General features: G+C 38.3%; 1 protein-coding gene across 5 annotated transcripts in view; it reads right to left on the minus strand.

Moving 5' to 3' along the window:
• The window catches only part of UBE2V2 (ubiquitin conjugating enzyme E2 V2), a 28383-nt gene extending 2557 nt beyond the window's left edge, over window positions 1–25826 (minus strand). The window contains exons 1-5 of one of the 5 annotated variants that reach the window (XM_084511930.1): window positions 25740–25785; window positions 14888–15076; window positions 13964–14142; window positions 8472–8617; window positions 5222–5347 (exon numbers count right to left, since the gene is read on the minus strand). In XM_084511930.1, the coding sequence (XP_084368056.1) occupies window positions 5222–5347; window positions 8472–8516 (171 nt within the window). In that variant the 5' untranslated portion in view covers window positions 8517–8617; window positions 13964–14142; window positions 14888–15076; window positions 25740–25785. Of the gene's footprint in view, window positions 1–5208; window positions 5348–8471; window positions 8618–13963; window positions 14143–14887; window positions 15077–24837; window positions 24946–25739 lie in introns of those variants that run through there. The other 4 variants (XM_084511926.1, XM_084511927.1, XM_084511928.1 and 1 more) reach the window with 4 other exon arrangements.
• Between the last annotated feature and the right edge of the window lie 699 nt (window positions 25827–26525).

Raw genomic sequence — 26525 nt, forward strand, 5'->3', positions numbered from 1 at the left:
AATTTAAACACCTTCCATGTTGGTCTGAAGCACAGCACCTTCTACTGAAGTAGCTGAGGAGAGATCATGCCACTGACCCACCAGAACAGCAGTAGTCTCCCCAAGGAAAGTAAGGGGAAAAAAGAAGCTACAGTACAGGAGGCCAAGGACCAGGCTACAGCAACAACAGAAGGTTCAGAGCCAGGAGAAAGGTGCCCTTTGGGGATGCAAGCCCCAAACTGAAGACAATCAGTAAAAAGTCATGAGTAAGAAGAAAAAGACAGGTTTAAGACTTCAGTAGGTTTGAGAAAGAAAACTAATCTAATTATCTGTTCAGATAGACTGGGTTAGCAAAAAATAGCTGGAAAGGCAGTTGCATCCTCCAGTGAATGTCTTTCTTCAGTCTTGCAATTCTGCTTCCATTCCACCTTCCTTTTCCTTGCTTCTCCTCAACTTTGCTTTTGTAGCCTCTCTCAGGTTTGGAGATCAGCCTTAGTTACAGCACGTAGTCGTCAGTCACCAGCAATGTTTGACCAATACAATTCTGCATAGGCTGGCTGTGTTGGAGTATGAGAGCTGATCACTTTGAAGTAAACTCCACCAACTTTTCTTTTTTTGGCTGGGAATTTGTAATGTCAAACTCAGACTGTAAATTCTGTTTTAACAAAGTTATGAGTGTTTTCTGAGCAAAGACTGCCACACCATAGCATTTTGTTGCTGTTTATCTCAAGTCTCTTCTCGCAAGTCACCAACTTTTTTGACAACATCTTGCAGCAGCGAAGATTTTGGCTCAGGTTCTCTTTTCCGCATTGCAGAATTTATTTCCAATTTAGGCAGTGAACAATAAATTCACTTTATGAAGAACAACACTAAGGTATTTGGAAGGATGACACAAACTATGTTAACGTTCAAATCACACAAAAGCACCGAGGTAATATTCAAGTGTTCCTCCTGGTATGTTGAGGAAGAAAATTCAAGATCACATAAAAGCTAGTAAAGCTGAAAACTGCAACCTGAGGACTGTTTTATTCTGGGAATACACAATTATATACACATCCTTAAACAAAAGCAAGAGAAACTACATATATTATTTTTTTCTAAACTTTTGAAATCAAGCCAAGTAATTCTGCAAAATGTTGCACAATACTGGGTGTTCATAATGTTCCCAGCATCTAAGATAACTTTAAGAGGTAACAAACTGCTTTATTTACAATAAACACACTCAAAGCAGTTACTGGACAACAGTTTACAGAATTATAGTTGACATAGGACTAAGTGAATTTAAAAGAAACAAGTATTTCCAGCTGTAAATGGTAATTAAATGAACAGAGGTGACTGCAAATCCTGGAGGACAGACTGTTAAAGAACACTCTCACAGATCCAAAAATTAGATATCCTCAAATGACTATGAGAAAATAAATATCATGCCAGAACGCAACCTGTGTTTCGTTAGTACAGAATACAGAAGTTTCCAAGAGAAAAAACCCCACAGCATTAAGAACAGCAATTTAAATACAATTTTACAACAGTGACACCATTAACACAGAAAAGCGTTTTGTCCAGCCCTACACGGGCTAGCTTTTCTGAACTTGGTAACCCAATTCTGTATACAAACACAGTAGCTCCCATACACAAATTGCAAAGTAGAAAATCACAGACTAACTTGCAGATAAGAAATGAAATTTACCAGGGTGATTCAAAGAACCTAAGTTTAGTCTTTTGATACAAAATACTTGTGAACTACCCCTCTCCTTTTCTGCTCTAGATGTATCAAACAGCAGTCCCCAGGATCTATGCTGCTGATGGAAAATTTACTTGCAAGCAAAACTCCCCTCTCGAAATAATCAAAAAGAAGTCAATAAACTTGTAATTGTCTGTAAGAATAAACTCATTACAGATACCTGCACTTTTCATGCAATATGTAAAAACAGTTCAAGGCTGAAGTTAACTCCAGCACATATCCATCTCTCCCCTCCACTGTTCACACCCCAACTCAAAACAAATCATTACCCTCTAAGCTCATGCTGGGGGCTCTACTCTCCCTCAGGCATTAACTGGCACGCATCTTTTGTAAAGTTCACCCTCACAACGTTACAAATATTTTGAGTAGCACTATAATACCGCTCCAACAGAATTTCTGTTGCTGTTTATCTCGCGTTTCTTTTCAGCACGTTGCCAATATTTTTCATGATATCTATAAGCAACATGATCAAAAGCTGGCCATGTGTGAAAAAAACAGGTTGCAGAAGCACGGACAGCAGAGCTTGTCTGAAGATAAACACTGCCATTTCCAATCATTCACAGAATGCAGCAAACCGCTTATGATCTATTATATGGAAGAATGACTGAGAGTGCAGCTTCAAAGAAACAAGGAAATAAAACAGGGAGCAGAAACATGAACTGCTCCAGAGAAGCTGAGGAATGATTTAGGAAAAAAAAAAAAATCTTAGCTTATGGCTCAGACAACAGAATAAGTCTCACAAGACATGGGTTCAAGTTCTGATTTTAACAGACTTCTTCAGAGCTATGGGTCAAGTTATTTTGTCTTCCAGTGTTTTCATCCATTAAGTATCCACACTTCTGTTCTGCTTTCCAGCACCTTGCAGCACATCTAGACATCACACATGCAAAAACCTACTGCAAATAGGCCTCAGTTTTGATCAGAATTGTTCTAGGGTTTCTAAATTATATATAGTTTTGAAGAAATCTTTCCCTAAAGTTATGTTTAAAAAGAAGCTTTTAAGAAAAACTGTTCAAATAGTATGCATGCACTATTATCGATACTTGCACTATAAATAAAAGTTTTTACCTAAACCCCTAGTTTTAAAACATATGCTTAGAAGACTGAAAATGAAAACTGTAATTAGTTTCATATTCAAGAAAGTAGATGAAGAAAATAAAGTATCTGACTCAAAGTAGTCATTCACAAACAGTATTCAAAAAAAATAAAAAACAAACAAAACAATAACAAAGGAAAAAAAAATAGGGTTTTCTCTAGAAAACTGAGTGCTGGTCACTCTTATGACCTCTAAAAACAGACTAATTCTCTTGCTACGTAAAATACATTCATATTTTTCTGCACTATTTCTGCATGTGAATTTAAGCATTAGATAGCATTTATTAAACTGGTGACTCTAAAAAAGGCTGCACGCTTCTACTAGTGCCTTTATTTTCAGTTAAAGTAAAATACAGTCATGTTTACGAAACACCTCATGTGGAGGACTGCATACTGCATCTGTATACAGATAATTCTAAGAGTGCCCGTTTCTACCCCTAGTTTACACAGAATCACAGAATGGTTAAGGCTGGAAGGGACCTCTGAAGGCCATGTGGTCCAAGCTCCCTGCTCCAGCAAGGCCACCCAGAGCAGGCTGCCCAGGCAGCTTTTGAAGATCTCCACAAGGAGGGAGTCTTTAAAACCTCTCTGGTGCCACTGCTCCATCACTCACACAGTGAAATGCTTCCTGATGTTTAGACAGAACTTTTTATTCTTACTCTTAATATGTTCTGCACAAGGTGACTATCTCTCATATATCCATTATGTATAACGTATCTGGAGATCAGACTTCTCTTTTCTATCCACACAGAAGCCACAGATAAGTCACTCATCCAAAAATAAAAAAAGTGCATTGAGTGAAGACAAAAACTCAGCTCTTCATCAGAATTTCAGTTCCATGCTCTCATCTGTAAAATGTATCCCCAATTTATCCAACAAACAGGTTTGACATAACTCGAGTGAGCACAACAGCAAAATATGCTAAAACGCAAGAAACCAGGACAAGTGGTACGTTAAAAATTACATGATGAATGAGTTTTAAGTTCATTAATGCTGAAAAATGTTTTAATTAAACATCACAACTTAGTCCTAACTGAAATGCTAAAATAGGTAGAGTTATGCATTTGCATAGCAAATCCTTCATAAGTTACAGTAGTTTATAAAACTATTGGGGTAAATTTGAATGAAGTTTTGGTATAAGCTTAAAAATATATTAGAATCAATTTTTTCTGTACCAATGACTGAATTCTAACAGCGCTTTTATAACCACCAGCTGAATTTCCAGTCACAGTGTTCAGCCCATTCCCCATCAGGCTGAGGGAGTCAAGACTTCTCCAAACACAAGCTCCAAGCAGACTGACTCAGTAAGCATAAACTTTCAGCCTTTGTAATGTCTGAGATTTTGCTTCTGGAAACCAGCATCTACATGTATATTCTCAAGCATGCACAGATGAATTAATGACAGCACACTTCTTCACTGATACAGAGTAATACATGTTACCAGAGGAACATACAAAAATAATATTATAAACATACCAAAAACTCTACTGCATTCCAGATTAGCAGCACTGGCTGATCACAATCTCTTAATAAACAAAGATACTCAGACTACAAGCTGGAATATACAGCATCAGCTGGTTTGTAGATAGCAAGTTTAATAAGATCTCCAGGTAGAGAGAATTTGTTGGCTATGCAAGAAATACTTTCAAATCAATTTAAAACTATTTCTGAGATGTTGGTCTAGTGGCTTTAGATAACCTATCAGTATACCATCTTAACACTTACAACAGCTCCAACACATCCCAAAGAATGTAATTCATTGCAAATGGATCTTTACTATGAAAGTGATTACCATCTATATTAAAAGACCTTAAAACTGAAGCTTAAAATCATCTCAGACTTGAATAAATACAGTACAAACAAAACAGGAGTATAAACACATCCGTTCATTACAAGGGAATTCCTACATCCAGACTGAGTCTCAGGCAGAATAATTTCCATTTTAATTAACGGAAACACCAGATAAAAATTGGAATAATGAAACAAACTTTAATGACTAAATAAATAATGGTCTTAAGCAATATAGTACTCTGGTTAGGATATGAATCTAATGCCCTTGTTTTGTAAGAGTAATACATGGAAAATATCTACACATGGCTTAAACATTTATTTTTTCCTGTGCAAAACTTAAATCTGTAATTTTATTTAAAAGACATGGCTGTCTCAATACTATAAATAATGGTTGTCTCATTGCTAAGCCACTGAGAGCCACTAACATATTGTAAATACCAAAAGATTTGAATGTGTGAAGTAGGCAAACAATTTTGATGTAAACCAAGAACTTTATGTTGTAAAATTTAAATATGAAATCTCTGTCCAACACTGTATATTCCTCACCTTTGTTTTTCATTGAAATAGTTTATATTACAGATTAACAATATGGTTGGTCTTACCATTTCAACTTACCATTCCATTGGAATTATTTATTCCATTCATATTAATTTTAGTTACAAATCTAACTGTAGGAGGTGCTTCTGGATATTTAGGTCCACACTCTACTTTCAGACTGTATATTCTGTTTTCATAGTTTGTCTAGAAAGCAAAAAGACAGACTAATGCATCTCTCTGAAAACTGAGTATTAAAAAATTAACACAAAGCAAACACAAGAGGATTAAAGATGAAAAAATATGAAATGATAAATCTGTTAATATTATGTACCAGTTGATGGTCTTGGATTTCTGACAGACTGTTTTGGTTATACTCATTACCTGAGGAATACGTATAAATTACACTACTAATTGACAGTTTGTACAAAAGTTTTTAACAGAATACATTTTTTAAAAATTCACATTTACTCTTATCCTCCTAGCCATCCGCATTCACAAATCACTTTTGGCACAGTAGGGGGCTGACAATAATCTTCAGGAAAATTACCTCACTGCCCACAAAAAAATATCTAACACACACCCAAAAAAAAAAAGGAAACAGAAAGACAAAGAAGCAAATAACCCAAACAAGAACAAAATTAAAACAGTTCTGTAAAAACATATTAAAGGAGTAATTTAACAATCCACTCCAGAAGACATGCAAGACTTCCATTGCTGAGGATTGTTAAGCAAGGAAGTAGTAAAGAGAGCAATCATTTAACACAGTTATCCAAAGCCTTTATGAATTTGGACAGTACAGTTAAGTGACAGCTAGTTAGTAGATTATTTTTACCTGTTTCTAAGCGCAAATATATCTTGAGAAAGTCCAATTAGAAATGAATACAGGCGTGTTTCTTTGTTTTTTAAAATCTTGTCAAGTAGGACGTGAATGATTGAAAGTATCAGTGCCTGCTAGTCACTGATGCCTCTGTGCTCCAAAAGGAATATAAACCCAGCTTCTACACCTGCCTTTCCATTGGCAGAGCACATACAGCTAACATGAACCCAGAGCAGAAAGACGCCTCAAGGCTTCCAAATGTCTTTTCTAAGCTGTTCATCAGCCAGCTGTCACTCTTTCCAAGTAGACGAATCAACCACACAGTCAAATTATCAAATGGCTCCCCACTCTGCAGTCAATCAAATGGCAGTGTGGAAATCAGGCTACTGAAGCATCCTAACTATGACCTATAATTTCAAGAAGCCACAAAGACTGTGCAGCAACCGGGTCAGAAAGAAACAAAGGTAAGCAAGATACCCTTTTTTAAGCAAAAAGGTTTTCTACTATTATTAACCTCTAAAAGCTGAAGGGCCAGGAAGGGTAATCTTGTCCTTCCATAGATAATATAGCTGCTACTAGAGGAAGAAAATACAGTAACAAAAAAAAAAAATCTCATTATTCACTCAGACAAAGCAATTTATTTCCCAGAGAGGGATGCTGTCATTTAGAGTGGAAATAGGCCAAAATGTATATATACTGCTCACAACTCTGAAAAATCCTGAGAATGGCACTCACATTCTCTTATTCCTATCCAGGTGGCTTCTCAATTTTGCTGAGTTCCTCCAATCACCATTTTACTGTAAGTCAAGTATCCCTGACCAGCTCCCCAAAAAGCCCTAAAAAGCATTTTTCAGGGTGAGAAAAAGGTTTCCTTTAATCCAAAACAAACCTCTCCTTCCCCCTCCATGTTGGTTCACCCTGCAAATCAAGTAAGAAAAAACGATAAGCAATTGTTTGCACTGCTCTAGAGAAGCCACAAATGTGAAGAACTTCATGCTATGGAGAGCATTAGCAATTTTCTGTGCATTCTGCCAAGCTGCACGCTGTCTACATAACCAATTCCAAAAGCATTCATTTTCTACAAACCCTGAATCTGGACATGAAATTCTTCTCATCGAGGTATTACCCACTGGCTTGAGAACTAGTGGCTTTCACTTTCCGCAGTTACTACATGATGCAAGTCATTCTGCTGTACATAAGACTGCACATCCCCAAAATAACCCAGAATTACACTTATTTGCTTGCACTCTTTCAGAAAAAAAAAATAATATATATATATATATGTAAATTGACTAGAATTAAAACTGCATGACAGCATTTTTTAATTTTTATTTAAAACAAAAACATTTGGACTCCTACACAGCAATCACTCCCTTCAGAAATGTGTTAGGCGTCTGCTTTAGGTGGACCAAAAATCAGTAACTGGCAGTTCTGGAGGATGTTTAGAGTCAGGGTGACATTACTTTTGTTAACTCATGTTAGATCTCAAAAAATCCCTAAGAATACAAACTTTCTTCAAAATGTATTTGAACACTGTGACTACACTGAAGTATCCAAGGCATCCTGTCATTATATTTGTATGTTAAATTGGCTCTCTCTCAAATGCATTCAAATCTCAGAAGCCCAGCACAATTATGCAGATAGTCAGAACAGTCTGCTGCATGTTACAACTGACTTCCAGAAGCAGCTTAAATTACACTGAATTTAACTAGAACTCTATTACTCTGGAAGACCATCCTCAGAGGCCAATTTCTGATTTCAGTTCTTGTTTTGGATAAACCCAGTAAGCCTTCTGGTACCAAAGGACACATAAAACAGTAACCTCATGTTAGCAGTGAAAGACATGTGCTAACTTAGAGCTACTTGAAGTATAATCATTTGAAGTCTTTGTTTACACAGTGATCTTTTGTATCATATTAACTCATTAAAAAGCTTTCACAAAAATTGCACATGAAGTTAAGACGTGCCCATTCAGATCTGGCTAGGCTGATGCTCAGAACAGGGATTTATCACTTCTCTTATAGGCTTTCAGTGTAGATGACATTCTATAGAACTTAAAAGGTCTGAAGGATTTGACCTTTTTATTATTATTTATATATTTTATAGGTAACTAGTAACTGCTTGGTCTTTAGGACTGATTCAATCAGATTACATAAATTGCTACACTTATAAATTATCTGTGAAAACTCGTGAAAGTTAAAAATATAGCCACTTAGCCACAGAATTGAAATTACCAGGCACATATGATAAACTGGGGAAAGACAGCTCTCCTGTTTACTGGACTATTACTGTACACTGATGTGCAGTAATGATGGAAATATTATTGAGGAATATACTCAGTCATCTGTAAATTTCACATCAGAACTGGCTTAGAGAGTTGCAGAAACACATACTAGAGTGAATTTTATACATACTACAGTAAATTTTAACTAATTCCTTTACATTGTAGCAAAGTAACTTTTTTTCTCCTCATTTTGTATTGCCTACCATGTTTTACTTTGGTACACTTACCCTTGGTGGCCCAATAATCATTCCTGTCCATCTGGTGAGTGTCATATCTTCATCATCTTCAAGGCCCCAGCTTACTGTACCATCACCTACTCCTTTCTGCCCTTCTTCAAGTTCTTCCAACAAGCGAAAATTACGAGGTACTTTAACTGGAGAAAAAATGAAAGAATGAAATTAATACTGGTCACATTTAGAAGAAGCTAAACAATTTCACTGCTTTTATATAGTTTGCATTAGCAATTGTTGAATGTATTTTCAAAGTTTAACAAAACACTCCCTGTCTAAATTTATTTAGCAAATTGTTTTGAAGCAAGTAGCCACTTCTCTGAAAGCTCGTTCCTACTCAATTGATATCAATACAAATTATCAGAGAAAATAAACCATCAAACTAAACAGAGGTCTCTCAATTCAGATACTCCTCTTCCCCAAGTACGGTACTATTTAGAGCCAATACATTTCAAAATCAATTCATTGTCATGTTCTACTCAAGTAGAATACAAATTAAATCAATACTGCAAATTCCCTATAAAAATAATTAAAGAATGCAATATTTAACACAGATTATATTAAGAAATGTAAACTGTAAGAAAAGGACTGAAAAAAGTCACTTTATTTGATTAAAAAACAAATCAATGAAGCAGACTTCAATATCTGAAAACAAACTAGAAATCAAGTCTCATTTAATCTGGTGATTATTCCAACTTAACAGATTAAAAAATAAGAAGCACAGAAACACTGATTAAGTTGTTAGAGAGAGAGATAATGACATATTCACAACAGAATATGAAGATGTACTGCCTCTAAAGACAGCCAAGTAATATTCACTTATGGCACTATAATTACTGGATTTTGATGATTATACTTGAGGACTGACAGATATTGCTAGATATTAAACAAGTAGAAGTTTAATTGCTTTACATCACTGAAGCTAAAATGATATTTCAGCACTCATGTACTGAACTAAGCTAATTAACACTTGTGCTTGCAGTCATGGCATGCTTTTATTTTCAAACACACAGTATGTAGTATTTATTGTACAATAAATCTTCAACCTTCTTTCAATAATGATTCGTAACTTTTTTTTCTTATATATCTTCTAATAGATACTTATAGCTATAGTGCTTCCAATGCTGTTGTGTTTTTTTTTGTTGTTGTTGTTGTTTTGTTTTTTAATAGAGAACTTGTTTTGTACTGGAAGAAAACAGGTCCTTCACAGAAATAAAACTTTTGAGACTAGGTACAAAGTTCTTAGTAAGGAATACATTCTACATTAGTCTGAAAAAGATGGGGAGAGCAAAGGCAATTCTTCTGCACAACAGTTATTTAGTTGCTGAGATTTCAGGTTTGACACTAATCTTAGTCTGTATCCCAAGTGCCCTATCCAAAAATTAACCAAAAGCATACAATATGTTTGTTTAGTCAATATGCACATGTATGGACCAGTAGAGACAAACATATCCTTCAGCAACTACCCAAATAGCTTATTTTGCATAATTTTTTTCTAAGCACAGACCAGGGAAAGCCTCCTAAAAATGACAGCAACAAATATCCAAGTTCTCCAAATGCCCAAGAGAAGTCATTACGAGTACAGTATCAGGACAGTGTAAGGAAATTAAGTCACTCATGTATGGCCTCACCTTCCTTCTGTCTTTGCTAGTACCACTCACCTAAACCCATTAGGAGCTACGTCAGCTTGCTAACCGAGCAGAAAATTCCACGTTTCGGTTCAGCTCCTGACAGCTTGACAAAATGACCCAGCTCACAGAGAGCTCAGACAAGTACCAGCATGTGTGAGGCCACGGCAGCAAAATCTCAAGATGTAAAACGACATTTTAAGCAAGTTCACCTACTCTGGAAACTTATTTTCACAGAGTTCACATACAATTACCTGAAAGTACTAACACAACAGGGATCAAGGAGCAGATCATTTATACTTCAGCACAGATCCTTTTAGACAAGCTTCATTGAAATGCATCTGTTCATTCCTCTGGTCCCATCCTGACTTACTAACATTAGATCTGTGCATCTACGTATCTAATTCAGACTAGGTATGAGCACAGACAATCACACTTCTGTTACGTTAAATAGGGTACAAAGGTTTTATTTTGCTGCTGATTCCTATATGCTCTGGACTGCAGTCTGCCAGTAAAAGGTTTATGCTAACCTTTTAAAAAAACATAATAAAAACAAGCAGCAGGGTAAACTTATACTAGACTCATGCTTTGCAGCACACAGCTAAAGAGTTTGTGATGGGCACACAGAGCCTTCCAAACCCTGTGCCCCACTCCTCCTTCCCCCAGACACAACCACATACTTCAGCATCCGATCATCATCCCACACCTCTCCAGTGGTTTAAAAGCAGTTCTCCTCAGAAGCCTTGCTCTGACTGCCAAACACGTGCTTTATGGCTCGCCTCCTGCAGCAGCACGTAGCAGAAGGTGGCAGACAGGCCCTGGGTTTATTTCCAAGCACTTGCTATCAGCTCTCACCCCAACCTCAGGTGCTCCTGAGCTATCTGGGCTCCTCGATCAGCCCGACCGGCAGCCTCATTTAGCAAAAAGCTCTTCCTCTCCTTGAAGTAAAATCACATCCACCCAGGTACTCAACTGAATTGACTTCAGAAGCAGGATCAACAGAGGCCAACGCTGCCTGCTGCATCTTCCAGTGCCTGCCTCTGCAAAACCCTGGCTGTGGAGATGAGGGAACTTTTGGTGCAAAAAGCCACTGGACTGGCTCAGCTGTAGCATAAAATTGCACTCAACAGACCAATATCTCTGGGAGACGACAGTTACTAGAAAATAACAACCCGCTATGACTAACTGTCCCATGGCCATCACGATTTTTTCCACTACGTTGTCTGTGCTCACCAGTTCCCCTAACTACCCACAGGGAGCAGTGAAGGACTTGGGAAAACTCCCAGAATTTATTTTTTTTTTTACTTCCAGTAAATAATTCAGATCCGCTCTGAAAAAAAGATGAAAGGATCTGAACAGCAAGGACCAGGCTCCCCACACTAACATTCCTCTCGGTGCTAGAGCTAGGTAGCAAAACATCGCTCTGGATTAAAAATAAGAGTCAAAATACCTACTTTTACACAACCACACACCTATTGAGATTCAAAACCATTAACACCCCTCCCAAAAAAACACATTACAAATTCTTAACTAAAACTGGACCAAGGAGTCACTCGAACACATTCCCTTTCAGAAAGTTATGCAGTCCTACAACATTTGGGTTGGAGATACCAGGAAGGACTGTATAAATCATTGCGTAAAATGAAGCCACTATTTCATAAGAACATTCCCATATTTAAAACACTTCATTCAATTTTGCGGACTTATTTTAGTCCTTTATTTACACATTCATCATATACGCACAAAATCTTCCACCTCATGCTACCTTGTATTTAAGATTCAAAAAATAACCCCTTCCCCATATTTCCACAGAGACACCCTGTGCGCAGCTTCATTATGGACGTCTACCAGAGCTTTTTACAACAACAGATTAACAGGTCACTATTCCTGGCTTGCAAAAAAAAAAAAAAAAAGCCACTAAACTGCTTTTTTTTTCTTCCTTTCATATATGATTAGTGGTTTGTCCCCCTGTGGTGCAAATTTCTACTGACATCACTACTCAGTATTTTATTAGAAAATCGCTGTTGATAGATTTCTTAAAAGTGACCCAGAATACTCTAAAAATGAACACAATGGATTAAAAAAAAGGCACCACCAACCACCTTACCTTTATAATGACAGTCTTAGGAACTACAAGCAAACTGAATTGGAATTAAATGCTACTTCCATTTGTAGTACACTCATGCACCCACACAGGCTATATTACTTAAAATAAATCTACGTAGCTGGAAGAACAGGATATACATGTGACATTGAACCCTCTTTCCAGTAAAACAACAGCAAGAACTTCTATTTAGAAAATTAAGTAATGATGGCCTGGATCTTTCTGCTATTAAGCTTGCACCTAATATATAGGAAAAGAATTCTCTTCTTACTATTTCACATAGGGCACAATCTGCATTATATATTAATAGTGCATACGCAACATACAGTTTTGTCTCTAATCCAGACAAAACAGATCATCAAATATTTGTTAAGGACTTTGAAGTACTCCTTGAAGGAAACAGAGTAAGGATCAATATTTCATTTCCAGAATCTGGGCAACAAAACATCCTCTGCTCAAGTCTGCCAACTGTGCAGCTCCTCAGCAACAGCAGCTGCCCTTGTTCTTCAGCTAGCAGCTCCCCAGTGCCTCTCCTGGAAGAAGGAGCAGCAACTGGAGAGAGAGAGAGATGCCACTAGCTTTCCACCAGCATGGGACAGCCAGGAATTGCTGTTCCCAGTTCCTCCTGCTGATGGGACCACTACTGTCAGACAGCATGTACCAAGTTTTCCACACAGCTGAAGTAAATGCTGCACTTAGAAGGCTCATGCTTATATATACCAATCATTTTCAATTTAACAGAAGCTTAATCATGAAAAAATCAGGAAAATAAGAAAGGATTCATCAGTATTCTTTAACAGGACCGGTAACTTTTTCTGCAACAATACAGGAGAATTGGCTGAGACATTTTCTGGAGCAACCTGTTCCTGGTTAGTGTGCCAAGACACAGGTCCACAGCTGGTAGCACCGGATCACCTGCTGGTACAGATTTAATCAGCACCAAGAACACACACGGTTGCACTTACATCAAATTTGACAGAGCAGACTGGCTACGCTAAGCCACATTTTTGAAGAACTCACACTGTCAGACTCCTTCTCTGGTCATATAAATCTGATTAAACTTAAGTGGCCTACGCTGATCTAACTGCCAATACAGGTACGTGCATCCATTGCTTTAAAATGAATTAAAGCTGGTTTACTTCAACAGCTTGGTTTAATATCAGAAAGTATGGAATACGTCAACAGGTGTTTACCTGTTTGTGTAATTTCAATTTTAATATTCATGAAATTAAGCAATGCAAGAACGAGTATTTTCTTGATCTCACTGTGCAGCTATTACCTGTATCAGTCTGCAGCTGAATGTAAATTATGCATTGGTGCTATTCCAGACCAAACAGAAGTAATTTGGAGAGCCCAGACTACAGCAACAAAAGTGATACAAAAAAATGAATACAAAATATTCCATTACACTCAGTAGTCCCAATTCCTTGCACATGAATTGATTCCTAAGAACAGCCATGTACCAGGCAGGAGTTCAATGATCTACATCTCTTCTCCCTGAAGCTTAAAAAAGGGCATAATCCTAATTTTTCACAGATTGACTCAAAGCCTTAAGCGTGAGGGTTTATGTTGTACCCAAAACTATTTTTACAAGTGTGTATCACAATATCTGTATCAGCAGTTTTCCTTAAAACCCCCCTCAGCTCTTGGCTTCAATCACACCTTGCAGCCAGATCCATACTAGGAGCCTCTTACCACAGCCACAGCAGCACACCCCGCACCGACAGCACATGCACCGAGCAGCTACACAAACAAACCTTTATGCTGACCCAGGAACGAGCTGTATCAGGGCATTACACATTAACACAGCCAGGATACTGTCAGCGGTGTTATTCTTTCTGAGATAGCTCCGTCAGGAAAATCCTGCAGCATTAAATCCTGCACCACTTTGAATGTATGGATTAGTTTATGTACGATGACTTCCAGCTAACAAAAACTGCAAAATACATACAGCTTGGTAACAAAAAAAAAAAAAAAGAAAGAAAATAAAAAATAAAAACTCTCAAATTCCATTTAACAGATTCAGGCTGGCAGAAAAATAAGTATTTTTTGATGACAAGGAAGAGGGGAAAGATGTCAGCTTTGCAAATTCTGAGCAATAATATAATTTCTCCTGGTGTATGGAGAAGAAATAAATTCAGAAGAGAAACACACAGAAAATTACAGGTGCCTTTTAGCCTGAGCAATTCATAAGGAGTCTTGCTCTGGAGAAAATAAAGATAGAAGCTGAAATACACCCTACCAACAAAATTAAAATATACATATAAACAGAATATACAATAACCATAGCCTTAAGTAGGTCCCGCAATGGATGATGTAAAAACAAACAAAAAAAAAAGAGGAAAAGAGGGCTGTGTGTGTGTCAAATACTAATATCCTATTTGGGCTGCAAAAGACAGTCTTGTGCAAATGCATTTCTGTAAGATGTACTCTTCTCTGAAAAAGCTCTTTTTAAAAAACACAATCTAAGTTTTTGTTTGCCAGTTATCCCGCTCACATCACGCACTTTTGCCCAGTAAAATATTCTGCGTATACACAGAGTAACAGTGGCTGACTTACTATTAGGAACCTAATATCAAAAAGTATTACCACGCTTACTGTAATTATTTTGTAATTATTATCTCAAGTTGATCACAGTAACCTGGTTCCAAAAAACCAGAAGTATTTCTAATAACACGCACATGAATGGAGTTGGACACGGGAGTTCTGTGGACAGAAGAACTCCATCGCTATCATGAGCGGAGGAATGCAGCGGTTACTACAATGAAAATTTTCTCGATGAAAAGTAGCACATTTTCTCCAGGACCGAAGAAAGCCCCCAGCTGCTGCTGTGGAACTCAATCTATGAACCAACACAATGATACAATGAGCTGAAATGAGAAAAATAATTTCATTAATTGAGTTTGATGTCTTGTTATTTTTGTTCAATTAAATGTCTGCTTCTTTTTAGAATCATGGGTACATCCCACTTCTTTGAACTGCCTTCCAACTAAGTTTTGAAATGCTTCAGATTCAGAATCCTGCATACCTATACTGTTCATAAAGCTACATTTACCATATTTTATTTTTCCCTATTTTCCTTCAGCTAGTATGTCCCAAAGCAATGGAATTCAAACAAGACTTTTCTGCATTAACAATTTTTAGTTTTAATCAGAAAAAGTATTATATTATCTTAAATTTAGTAACAACACATGGATGATACGCACTGATGAGGGTAGTGAATAAGGTAGTGAGTGATTCCAGCACATATGGATGAAACATCCATATAGTACCAGTATAATATATTCCTCCAGAAGATTCCAGTCATCACTGATTTTGTCATATATAAGCAAGTAGATTCCTTCCTATCAATAGTGATGGAATAACAAAAGGACTTATCAAAAGTCACACAATAAAGATGACAAAAACACAAGTACTTCGTGCATCCAAGATTCATCACAGGCAACCCCTAAAAAACAACAGGGATCCTGACTGCTGCTTCTCCACTGTGCTAGCATCTAAAAATGCACTTTAATAGATTACTTTATTAGTGACTAGTCATTACTAGCTGCTAATAGAAAGGCTGTAAAAGGCCATTTAGATCTGCAGACGCATGAAGACTAACCCATTTGAGCTTACCTGTGGAAAACTTCTAGAAACATGCAGACTAAGAAAAACAAGCCTGATGTAATCAGATAAAAATCCACTTCCGTATAAATTGTAACTCTTCATCCCAGATAAAACGAACAAAAAAAAAAAGACTACTAACTTTAGGAATTAATACGAAAAGAGATGTGTAGCAGGTAAATTTGCACAGCTCAAGTAAGCAGATGTACACTAGCTGACGTGCAGCATAAATGAGCATTTATTTTGTGTGTTCAATGCTTTTCATAATTCAGAGCCACTTTTGCTATAATCCTAAAGATGAGAAAACTGCCGTCTCACAAGCATTATTTACAGAAATTGTCTGTACCCGGCATAGCTGACGTGTACTGAATGGACTATTACAGCTTCTTTACAGGACAAATTAGATGGACAAAAATATCATGATACACTTGACTATGACTAGATAGGAACTTTGTGACCAGTTAACTTTTTTTTTTTTTTTTTTTTTTTTGCATTTTACTGGAACTAAAATCTGAAAAAAATTGAGAATTTGAAAAAACATAGAAGACTTCAATGAGGAGATACAATTCTAGAAACTACACTGAAGTTGCTTGGTTTTGTGTTTTTGTTTGTTTGTTTGTTTTTAACAAAGACATTAAAGCATGCATATCATCAGTTGCTTTGGTTTTCCTCCTAATGTAGAGGCTTCATTTGCCATACAAAACTTCACAGCAGGAGCCAATACATGGTCACATTAGTGTGAAAGCTATAAGCCTTCACCTCAAAATCTTTTGGTTAAAGCTATCTATTTTCAGAATTACGTTAGCTACACTATTTATGTATTTACTTATGTGAAATTTTACAGTGTTGATGCCTTAGATGTTGATAGTTCAGAACTAAAGTTCAGCTGCAGAGGAATTTCCTTTATATTCAAATCTAGCTACAGCCATAAATATTCTATACACAGTTTATATTAAAAAGGCAGCTAATGAGAAACCATGTTCATACGGCAGAAGCCTCATTCATTATAACAAAGCATGTATATCTTGGGTGAGAGGAAAAGGCCTGGAGAGGTGTGGAGGTATTTATATCTTGAGGGCAGGGCACAAACACTAGTGTTTAGAAAAAACAGTAACTTCACTAAAGAAAAAACATAGATGCACAGAAGCAGATTTTTTCACTTCCAGTTTCATTATGCATACTCCTAACATTAAGACACTGTTAGTTATCTGCTAATAATAAACATTGAAAGCGATAATTTCTAAATGGCATATGCATGTTGGCCTTTTTTGGTTGGTTGGTTATCTAGCGGTTATTCCAGCTGAGCTGTGTTAAAATGTACATTTAGCAAAACTTTTCAGCTGCAAAATAAAGTAAAACAGGTCTTCAAAGAAAACAGAACTTACTTCATACTTGCACGTTTAGGGGCAGGCAGACTGCTAAGGGAGGAAAGGCTGCAAACAGAAGTATGGGCTTCTGCGTATCAGCTCACACTTTCAAGGCTGAGCCCACCTCACATTTGGTGGTATCCAATTCTCTATTTTACTTGTTATATTATTTACATTCATTTACTCATATTATTTACTTCCATACACATTTTCCCAGCTACACTCACAAAATCCAGAACACACTGTACACCAAGAACAGTGATGGACAGCCTAACAAGAAAGGAGAGGTGGTAATACCAGTTTGCCTTACTGGGCCCAAACTTAATTTCATTACAAAAAAAAGTTGGGTTTAGACATGAAAATCATAAACTTTTAAAATATGAACGATATTAAAGTTTATTTAGTGCTGGGGAACAGAAGGGAAGAAATTAAGTCTTACTTCTATGGGCACTAGCACTTGGGACGTCATAAACATATTTGATTAACAAATACACATTATAACAGCTTAAACCACAAATTTGTATGCTGGAGTAAGAGATCTCAGTAGATCAGAGCTGCAAAAGCAGCATCAGTTTAGTCAATGCGTTTCAGTTGCTGCTGGTTTCACAGTAAGAATGATGAGACCTTGAACTTGACTTCTCCAGCACAGTAAACGTTACAAATGCATAAATAAACAACAAAATCCAGTGCAACTTTAGGTTTTAATATTTATGGCTTTAAGTGTGAGAAATCACTAGCAGAACAAATAGCTCCATTATCAAGGCATCTTCACCTCAGAAACCCTCCCTACTTTCCTCTCTTCCTACCTCTTAGGTAACCAGAAGGAAGCAAACTAACTGCTCCTAATAATTTCGAGTTCTGCCTATTCCGTTCAATAATTCATCAGGTTATTTACTCAAGGCAGCCTTCTTGTGATGGTCAGCGTCCTCCAGGAAAATATACTATGATGTCTGTTCCTCTCTCCTCCTCTGCTCCCCACAGCTACCCCTCTGCTCTTATTCACCTTTCTCAGAAGGGCAACAGACGGAGGGAGACAAGGCTGCCATTAACTACCTGATTTGTCAGAGCAACTTCACCCTCTGACCAGTATCTGGGGAGAAGCCATTTCTTACAAATCCCAGTAAGTTTTTCCATTTTTCACCATTTCTCCTTAATAAGGTTCACTCCCCACTGAAAACCTCTGTTCCCCATCTCCTGCAGTCCAACCTCAAAATGCGCTCTTCAATTTCCTGATTTTTTTATGCAGCAACAAATGTGTCCTAAAGCTGAATGTCATCCGGATCCAAGAGAAACTCCAAGGAGACTCAAATTTGTTAGCAAAGATGGAAGAGTTTGTTTCAGTCTATTTAAGGTGATCATATTAGTATGAAAATGCAAAGATACAGTTGCTGGAATGGAATTACTAATGGTGCTCATATAAATGCTGTAATGGAGAGGCTTACTCCACCACAGATACATATGTTATTAGACTATGAAACAGGGCACAAACATGCTCTTGGTGTAAAAATAATAGTAAAACACAACCTTGAGTAGCTCTCAAAACAGATTTTAAGTAATTAAAATACCTCATCCAAAAAAAGTTATCACAACAATGGAATGCTAAACTATATTGAAGTTCTAAATGGAAACTAGCATAAGTTGCTTAAAACTCATTAATTTTACAAATGTGCATTGGTAATAGTGGTATAAACGATCAATTTAGAATCTAAATGCAAGCTTTCTGTTATAAGCAAGACCACTGCTAACTGAGAGCTTCGTTCCATCAGACACCACACGTCAGCTTGTGCCTAGCCATAAAGAAAAACACACAGGAATGCAACAATTAACTCACAGAAGGAGCTCATCCCTGGCTACAATCCAGGCTTGTTTTGGTGAAAGGTGGAAATGCAGAGGCTGGTTATGATTTAAAATTTAACGCTTTGTAGGCAACTACTGAAGGAAACACAGATGAGATACTAAATGATTCAATGATCTTCCCATGTGTTTCAGGATATGATATGGTAGATTATGAAAAATGAGACATTGTGATGCTTATCAAATTGAGATTTTTATTGCTATTGTCATTTTGTAAAAAACAATGTAAGGCAGGAAGACAGGAAAGAGCGTTTAGGAACTACACCTGTCACTTCAAAATACACCAGCAATATTAATTCTTACTTAATTAGCCTAAGGGATGACTATTTTATCAAAGAAATCTTTCCAATTTATCTCCTCGGAAACACACACACACAAAAAAAATGTTTAGTACGAAATAAGCCCACTCTTAAAACCAAAGCTATATAAAGACACAAAAGTCTAAAAGAAAGGTATAATGGCAAATAGGCTCAATTTTTGAAGCTTTCATTTTAAAACCAATATTATGATGGCAGAGAGGAAAAAGGATTTCAAACACATACTTCTAAAGCTATCTTTTAAGGGTAACATGACATTTAAAAAGTTACAGATAAAGGGTCAGAAGCAGGAGAGTAGAGGAACCCAGCAGAGGCCAAAACCTCTTCCCATGAAATGACTTTAACAGGGTCTGCTTTAATAGCAAGAACACAATGTGTGACCTAGATAACAAGAGTGGCATCAAGGATTTAGTTTAGCAAAGCTGTAAAGCTGTCTAAAACGGGTTATAAGTCATTGATTAGCAAACACTTTTTCTAAGGTCCTCACGACATGACTCAGCACCCACCCACAGCCCAAAACAAAGATCTTTTATCTGTGTGACAGTCTGAGCCAGGGTTATTTTTTCGGTTGTTCACCTAAGCAAACACTTAAGGACACAATCAGCAAAAACCATTCACCACATATTTAGTAGCAAGAACTGTCATCAAATTATTTCCCTGTGTTATTTTTGTGATAGTCACGTTTCAGTCTGCCATTTCCCATAAACCACGTTTCAAAGGTTAAAATCATTTGATCTTTACATGACCACATACTCCACGTCACAAAGCATACACTTTTTTCCTTTAAAAAGTTCGAAGTGATACAAATAAAACTGGGCACTTCACTAAGGCTATGCTGGTATCCTGAATAAAGCACACTATTTTGCCATGAACTGTGAAAAATGTTTTAATTTACTCAAGTGAATTTCAAATTTACTTAACTCATCAGTTATGAACAGCCACAAATGCAATGAAAGGAGGTGATTTTTTTTTCCTTCATGTAGTTTAGATGTGTAATGCAACACATCTTCTAAGAAGGGTATCCTGAGTCTGTCGGTATGTTAGAAGCTATTTTCCTGACTTTTTTTCGGTCTATTTGAAGCTACTGACCCTGCTGAAATAAAGGATTAATGCAGAGCTCCGGAGTTCTAAGTTTCTACTGCAGGTTCCGTTTGTTTCCAAATGTTAACTACAACTGATTAACAGCCATGTACTCGAGGCACCATACATATTTGCAAAGGCTGTAAAGCAGCAGCTCATCTTACTCAGAACCAGCCTGACAGCTTCACATTCTTAGTTTTTTGTACTGATTTTATTCAAAAATATTGCTTGCATTACATCTCATTAGTGCATTCCAAATGCCAAACATAGCAGCATACAGCAAAACCCTTCTGAGTGCAGCTTAAATCCAGACTATTTTGAATGCTTTCTCAACAGCATCTTCTGGTCTTTACACATCCCGTGCTGAGGCTCCCACAAGCTACTTGAGACAGCAAGGCTACAAAACCTGAGTGACACGAGCAGCTGAAGCTGATCTGTGGCCTGAGATAAAGTTTTGGTCAGGATGAAGAGCAAGCTGTTGTCTAGAAAAAAGCATTCAAGAGTAGCTGGAGAGAGAGGAGGAAGACTGTCAACAAAATGAGGCTGAAGTTTCACAGTGTGTACTTACACTGCTTTTGGACAAAATCTTCCTTAAGGCAAGATGTGCGAAGTAATGAATGTGTATTTGGAACTCAGCTCCACTAACTACTCATAAGATTTGGCAATCTAAATCTCACACAGGAGAAGCCTTCTCATTTGTGCTGGGATTTATAACATGGACAACCTGCCTCCAAATACTGAAAGGCAGATCTTCCTGAAATCGTGTGTGCTGCATCTTCATGCAGGCTAGTATTTTCCAGGACTGTATAGAATAGTTTACTCAATGAGCTTCCATACTGTACCTGATATCATCCCTGAATTTCAAACAAATTGTTCTGTAAGTGGCCTGCTTTGTAAACCTCTAAATAAGGCATTTAGCCTGGGAGCATACCATTACATATTGTGGCACAACAATATAAGTTGGAGCTCTGTAAGACAGAGCTGTAAAATACCAGCAACAAAGACAGGAAAATGTTACAGGCCAAGCTGAGAAGAAAGAGTATCTTGCCTATATATGCCACACAGTCAGAAAAATTGTCTATATATAGTTTAAAAGTAATTTATAAGCAAGATTGTTTTCAACCCAGCTGAAGCACATCTAAATTATTTGTGGCTTGCCATGATGTTTTAAGGAGGCAGAACAATCCCAGTTACAATTCCTCGTGCATAGGACAGGATGGAAAAATACCCCCCACCAAGGGCTGCCTCACAGAGTACAGTATTCTACTTCTTTTGTTTTCCCTGATTACTTACAGCTTCAAGTCTGTGCTTACAGAGCTAAAATTATAAACGCAAAGAAAAAACCTTACAGGACTGTTAAAATTCTAAACAGCTTTTCAATTCACTCCTTGAATGGATTCCGGGTAAGTGATTAACATTGTCACTGGGCATAACAGAGAATGGGAGAGAAGCAAGATATCCTCAAAGGAAAAACATAGAAGGAAGACCATATATATGCATTTATATGCAAAACTAGCCTTGAAAATATTACTTCTCCATCCCACTTATGAATAAATTCCTTCATTATTCCTTTGAAGGGCTCTTAAAACCTAGGAGTCTCCAAACGAGGTATGGTAATCCACCAATCTCTATCCCGCTAAGCACAGAACAGACATCAGGCTGATCTTGAATGAAGAAGCGATGTAAGACATCGAAGGGAAAGTAGTACGAGATCTTGTCTCACACTACAAAATCTTCTTCAGTGGAGGTTTTTAAGGAAAAAAAAAAAAAAAAAAAAGGTTTACAAACAAAAAATAATATTAATAAAAATAAAAAAAAACACTATCAAATCACCAGAAAAGATGCTGTCAGTTCTTGCTCTACAGCTCAGGGAATCAGACTAAATGGCCCTGAAGACCTTCCCAGGCTGTCATTTTTAATATCAGCTTCGTAACAGCTGCAGCCATACACACTTAGAACCGCTTTCACCACCTCTAGATGTTTACAAAGAGAGGTAAACACCAAACCTAAGAAAACAAGGCACTGACATTGAGCACTGTGCCACTTCTATTCAAAGAATCAATCATATGTAAATTTAAAGAGAAAGCGATCTTCAGGTGGGCAACACAAGTCACACAAAGTAGTCGACTCATCTGGAGTATTTGGAAAAGTGTGGATTTTGCAGAAACAAAAACCTCTTTGCCAGGGGAGGTTCAGGTTGGACATGAGGAGACATTTCTTCTCAGAAAGAGCAGTCAGGCATTGGGACGGGTTGCCCAGGGAGGTGGTGGAGTCACCGTCCCTGGGGGTGTTCAAGGAATGGTTGGATGTGGTGCTTAGGGACATGGTTTAGTGGGTGACATTGGTAGTAGGGGCATGGTTGGGCCAGATGATCTTGGAAGGCTTTTTCCAACCTTAATAGTTCTATTAGTATTTATTTGGGATGTAGCTGTACTCCTTTGAAAGCCATTAAACACACTTTCAAAACAGGTTGCTTGTGACTACATACTAGAAGTAAACTGGGAATCTTATTTACAATTTCTGACCATAGATCAGCTGCGTTGTTTCTTGTGTGTGTTTATTTTTTTTAAACCTGAGTGCAATTCCAGCAAACCAAAGTGAATTTTAACTAACTTAGCCTTTTTCTATTGAAGTTCTCAGTTGAAGAGGCAGGAGATGAAAGCCTTTAGCAACCCCTAGACAGAGAACAGTATTAGACACTGCAGTGTTGATTTCATCTTGAAATGCAGAAATGTAATTAATTCCTGAATTAATTCCTTTAAATGATGTTCTTTTTCAGTTGCTTTTTCTCAAGTTACATAGGAGGTTTTAAATGCTTTGATAAATTATGTCTTTTAATCTGGAACTATGTTTAATCACATCTTGTACTCTACATTTTCAGAAACATCATAAAATGAGTCTCCAGCTAACACATGTGAAACTGGCAAACTGTATCAACAATAGCTGTTCACTTCTTTAAAAATATGATTTGTTTTTCCCCAGATCTCCATCAGTACCCATACAGCCTACATTCAGCTGCAAGCAGGAGGAGTTGGAATATTAGAAGAATAATCAAAATGCATCTTACTAATGTCAGTTTCCAGGAAGTGAAATATCTGCATGTAGAATTAGTCAATATAGGTCATTTTAAAAAGCAGGTGAGACGTGAGACTTATTCCCTAGCTATAGAATGCTGACAGTTCCTGTAGCACACGCTGAAGAACAGCTATTTTCAAACTAAATTATTTGCTTTTATGGTCTTTTTTTTTTTTTTAATATGATTGTTCAAAGAACTGGTGATCTCATTAAAGGAATATCTGCAATAGAACTGAGACAGTTGACCTTGGAAAGAGTTTTGTTGTTGACATCCTTGAAGCTAGACTTTCATTCCTGGACTTCATGCAACCAAAATTTTCATTTTTCTGAAATAAATAAGGATTAAGTTGAACTTCATAACAAGAACAGGTAAAATTCACATCGGTAGAGTTAATTCGTATCTTTATAGCAAATCATTCCCTTCTCTCCTCCAAAAATGAGTTTAACGCAGTTTCCAGGTAAGAGGAGTTCTTCTGGATGAAATCTCAAAGAATTTCTGCCCACTATGAGGAAAAAAAAAAACACCCCACCGCCAATCTATGCATATACCTATAAAGAGCCAACAGCATTTTCCCCACAGGAATAAGCATTTTGCTTTAGAAGCCCTGACTAAGTTTTCCCAGCAGTTCTGTTAATGATTGTCTGCTTCCTTCATTTAATAAAATGACTTAATTTCTTTAACAGTGCTTGCACGTACCACTAACATTTTAGTTTCTTTGGGGCAGATACATGTATAAAGAAAAGTGGGAAGTGTACAGATACCACTACTTTGAAAGACTGATGAACTTTTATAGCGGTAAAACTATGAGAGTTTTGTTAAAAAATTGTTTGTTATGTAGTCAAATTCTCTGCAGGAAAAAAAAATAGCTTTTCTGATAGACAAATTCTTAGTAATCGATTTTCTACAAGAGCCAGACTCAGTGGATTGAGATGGGAAATGGCAACACTCAAAACACATGGCCTTTTTTAAGGTTTGACTTCCCGTGCAGTACAGGAAGTCTGACACCTTCCACAAGCGAAAGTCATTAGAAGTTACTGTACAGTATAATTTATTAATTTTTATTTTTTTTTTTACACTCAGACACCAGGAAGTATGCCAGTGTATTTTAACAAAATAAAATGCCGTAATCCATAGCCAAGTAAATACTAACCTTTCTCTAATATATCATCCATGCTAACTCAGCTGATCATAGGCAATAACAGACCTTTCTGGACTGCTCTTTCACTGCGCAGTTGCGAGCAAGAGTTGTGCCCAATTCACTGTTATCTTCCCAAACTCCACTCTGTAAATCCCACACCAGTCACGTTAGCAAGGGGAGAAGGCTCTCCTACCATAAAACAGGCTCTCTTCACAGCATCAGCAGTAAGGTACCAAGACAAATTCCATTCACAAATGTTTTTTCTGTTTTGTTATAGTCTCAGTCACTTGATGACCCAGGGGACTGGAAACAGAAATAAGTGGATGTGGCCAGTGTTCATCTCAGACTAAGCACTGAGACATTCATTCCAATGTGCTGAGTTCTGTCAGTCCTGTTTACATCTCATAAAACCTCAGAAACACAAAAAGAGGGGAAGAGGCCCTGAAGCCTTCACGATTTTGTACTGGGGACAGGCCTTATTATTTTAAGTCTCTCATGGTACAAAACTGAGACAGCACCTCTGTGCTTCTCAAACCTCTCCATTCAGGACCTGAAGCAGCGCTCGTTGTCTTTTCCTTTGCTGAACAGATGCCACACCAGCTACCTGCATGGGATTCACTCTCTCCTGCTGCCAGCTTATGACCTACAGCTCTTTGCCCTTCCGTTTGCCCACACGGCAGACCCAGCGACAGAAAACACGCTACTCCCCTCACTCCTCACCCCCACCACGCCGCAGCCACCACTCAACCCAGCTGCCTTTCCCCCAGGACACGACCACACCACGACCCAGCACCGAACCCCTGCCACAAACCTTTCTCCCCCGGTGTGTTTAGCAAGCTGCTGCCACCCCTCCTCCCCTACACACCCCACTGCTACCCCGGGCAGCCCCCCGGGGCCAGGCCGGCCTCTCCCGCCTGCAGTGTGTGAGGGGAGAGGCGCAGCCAGGCCGGGCGCTGCCGCAGCTTCCCCTTTCCCCCGTCAGCAGGCCCGCGGCCGCCATCTCGCCCCTCCTCCCTCCCTCCCTCCCCGCCCGGCGGAGGAGCCCCCCCGGTGCCTGTGAGGCCTCCCGGGCCGCGCCTCGCCCCCCTCACCGACCTGTGGAGCCAGCCATCTTGTCCGAGCCCCCCCCCAGCACCCGGCCGGGCCTGCACGCCGCGCGCGCGTCACTTCCGCCTCGCTCACCCCCCCCCCACCCCTCCTGTCACTTCCCGCGCGGCCCGGAGGGGGCGGGGCTACGGGGAAGGGGCGGGGCCACGCGGGCTGAGGCGGGGGGTGTGCGTGCGTGGGGGGGGGGGGGGGGGGGGGGGGGGGGTCCTGCAGCAGGTGTAGGGCACAGCGTGACGGACAAGTGTGTGACAATAAATTATTAAATAAATTGTTTTCTACACGGTTCAGGTTTTTAAAGCACGGATTCTGCAGCCAGCCAGCCCCCTTGCTGCAAAGCGCTGCCTCCAGAGTTGGTCCCCAAACCTCCATAATGGTCCCCAAGCTCCGGCCCATCCCTGGGGGAAGGCCTTTTCAGGTGATATTTGGAATAAAGTCTTGAGAGAAGGCAAATACGGAATAATTATCCTCCCTTTCTCAGATTGCACTACACCCAGGCATTCGATAACTGTATCATACAGCTCTAGTGCAAACATTGTTTTTCACAGAATGAATAATTAACTCGTGTAACTCGGTTAAGCACTGTATGATAGAGGTCAAAAGCCTATGAGAGTGGCAATAATAATACTAATAAAACACACTGAATTACCTTGTTTTTCTTTGCACATAATATATCTATGAAACTAGTGACTCAAAAAGTCCAGATAGAGCCAGAGGAGTCATTGCTCTGGAATGGACACTGGGCTGTGGAAACTACTTGCACCATCATCTGGTAAT

Source organism: Aythya ferina (genome assembly GCF_964211825.1).
Source record: "Aythya ferina genome assembly, chromosome: 2".
Taxonomy (NCBI): domain Eukaryota; kingdom Metazoa; phylum Chordata; class Aves; order Anseriformes; family Anatidae; genus Aythya; species Aythya ferina.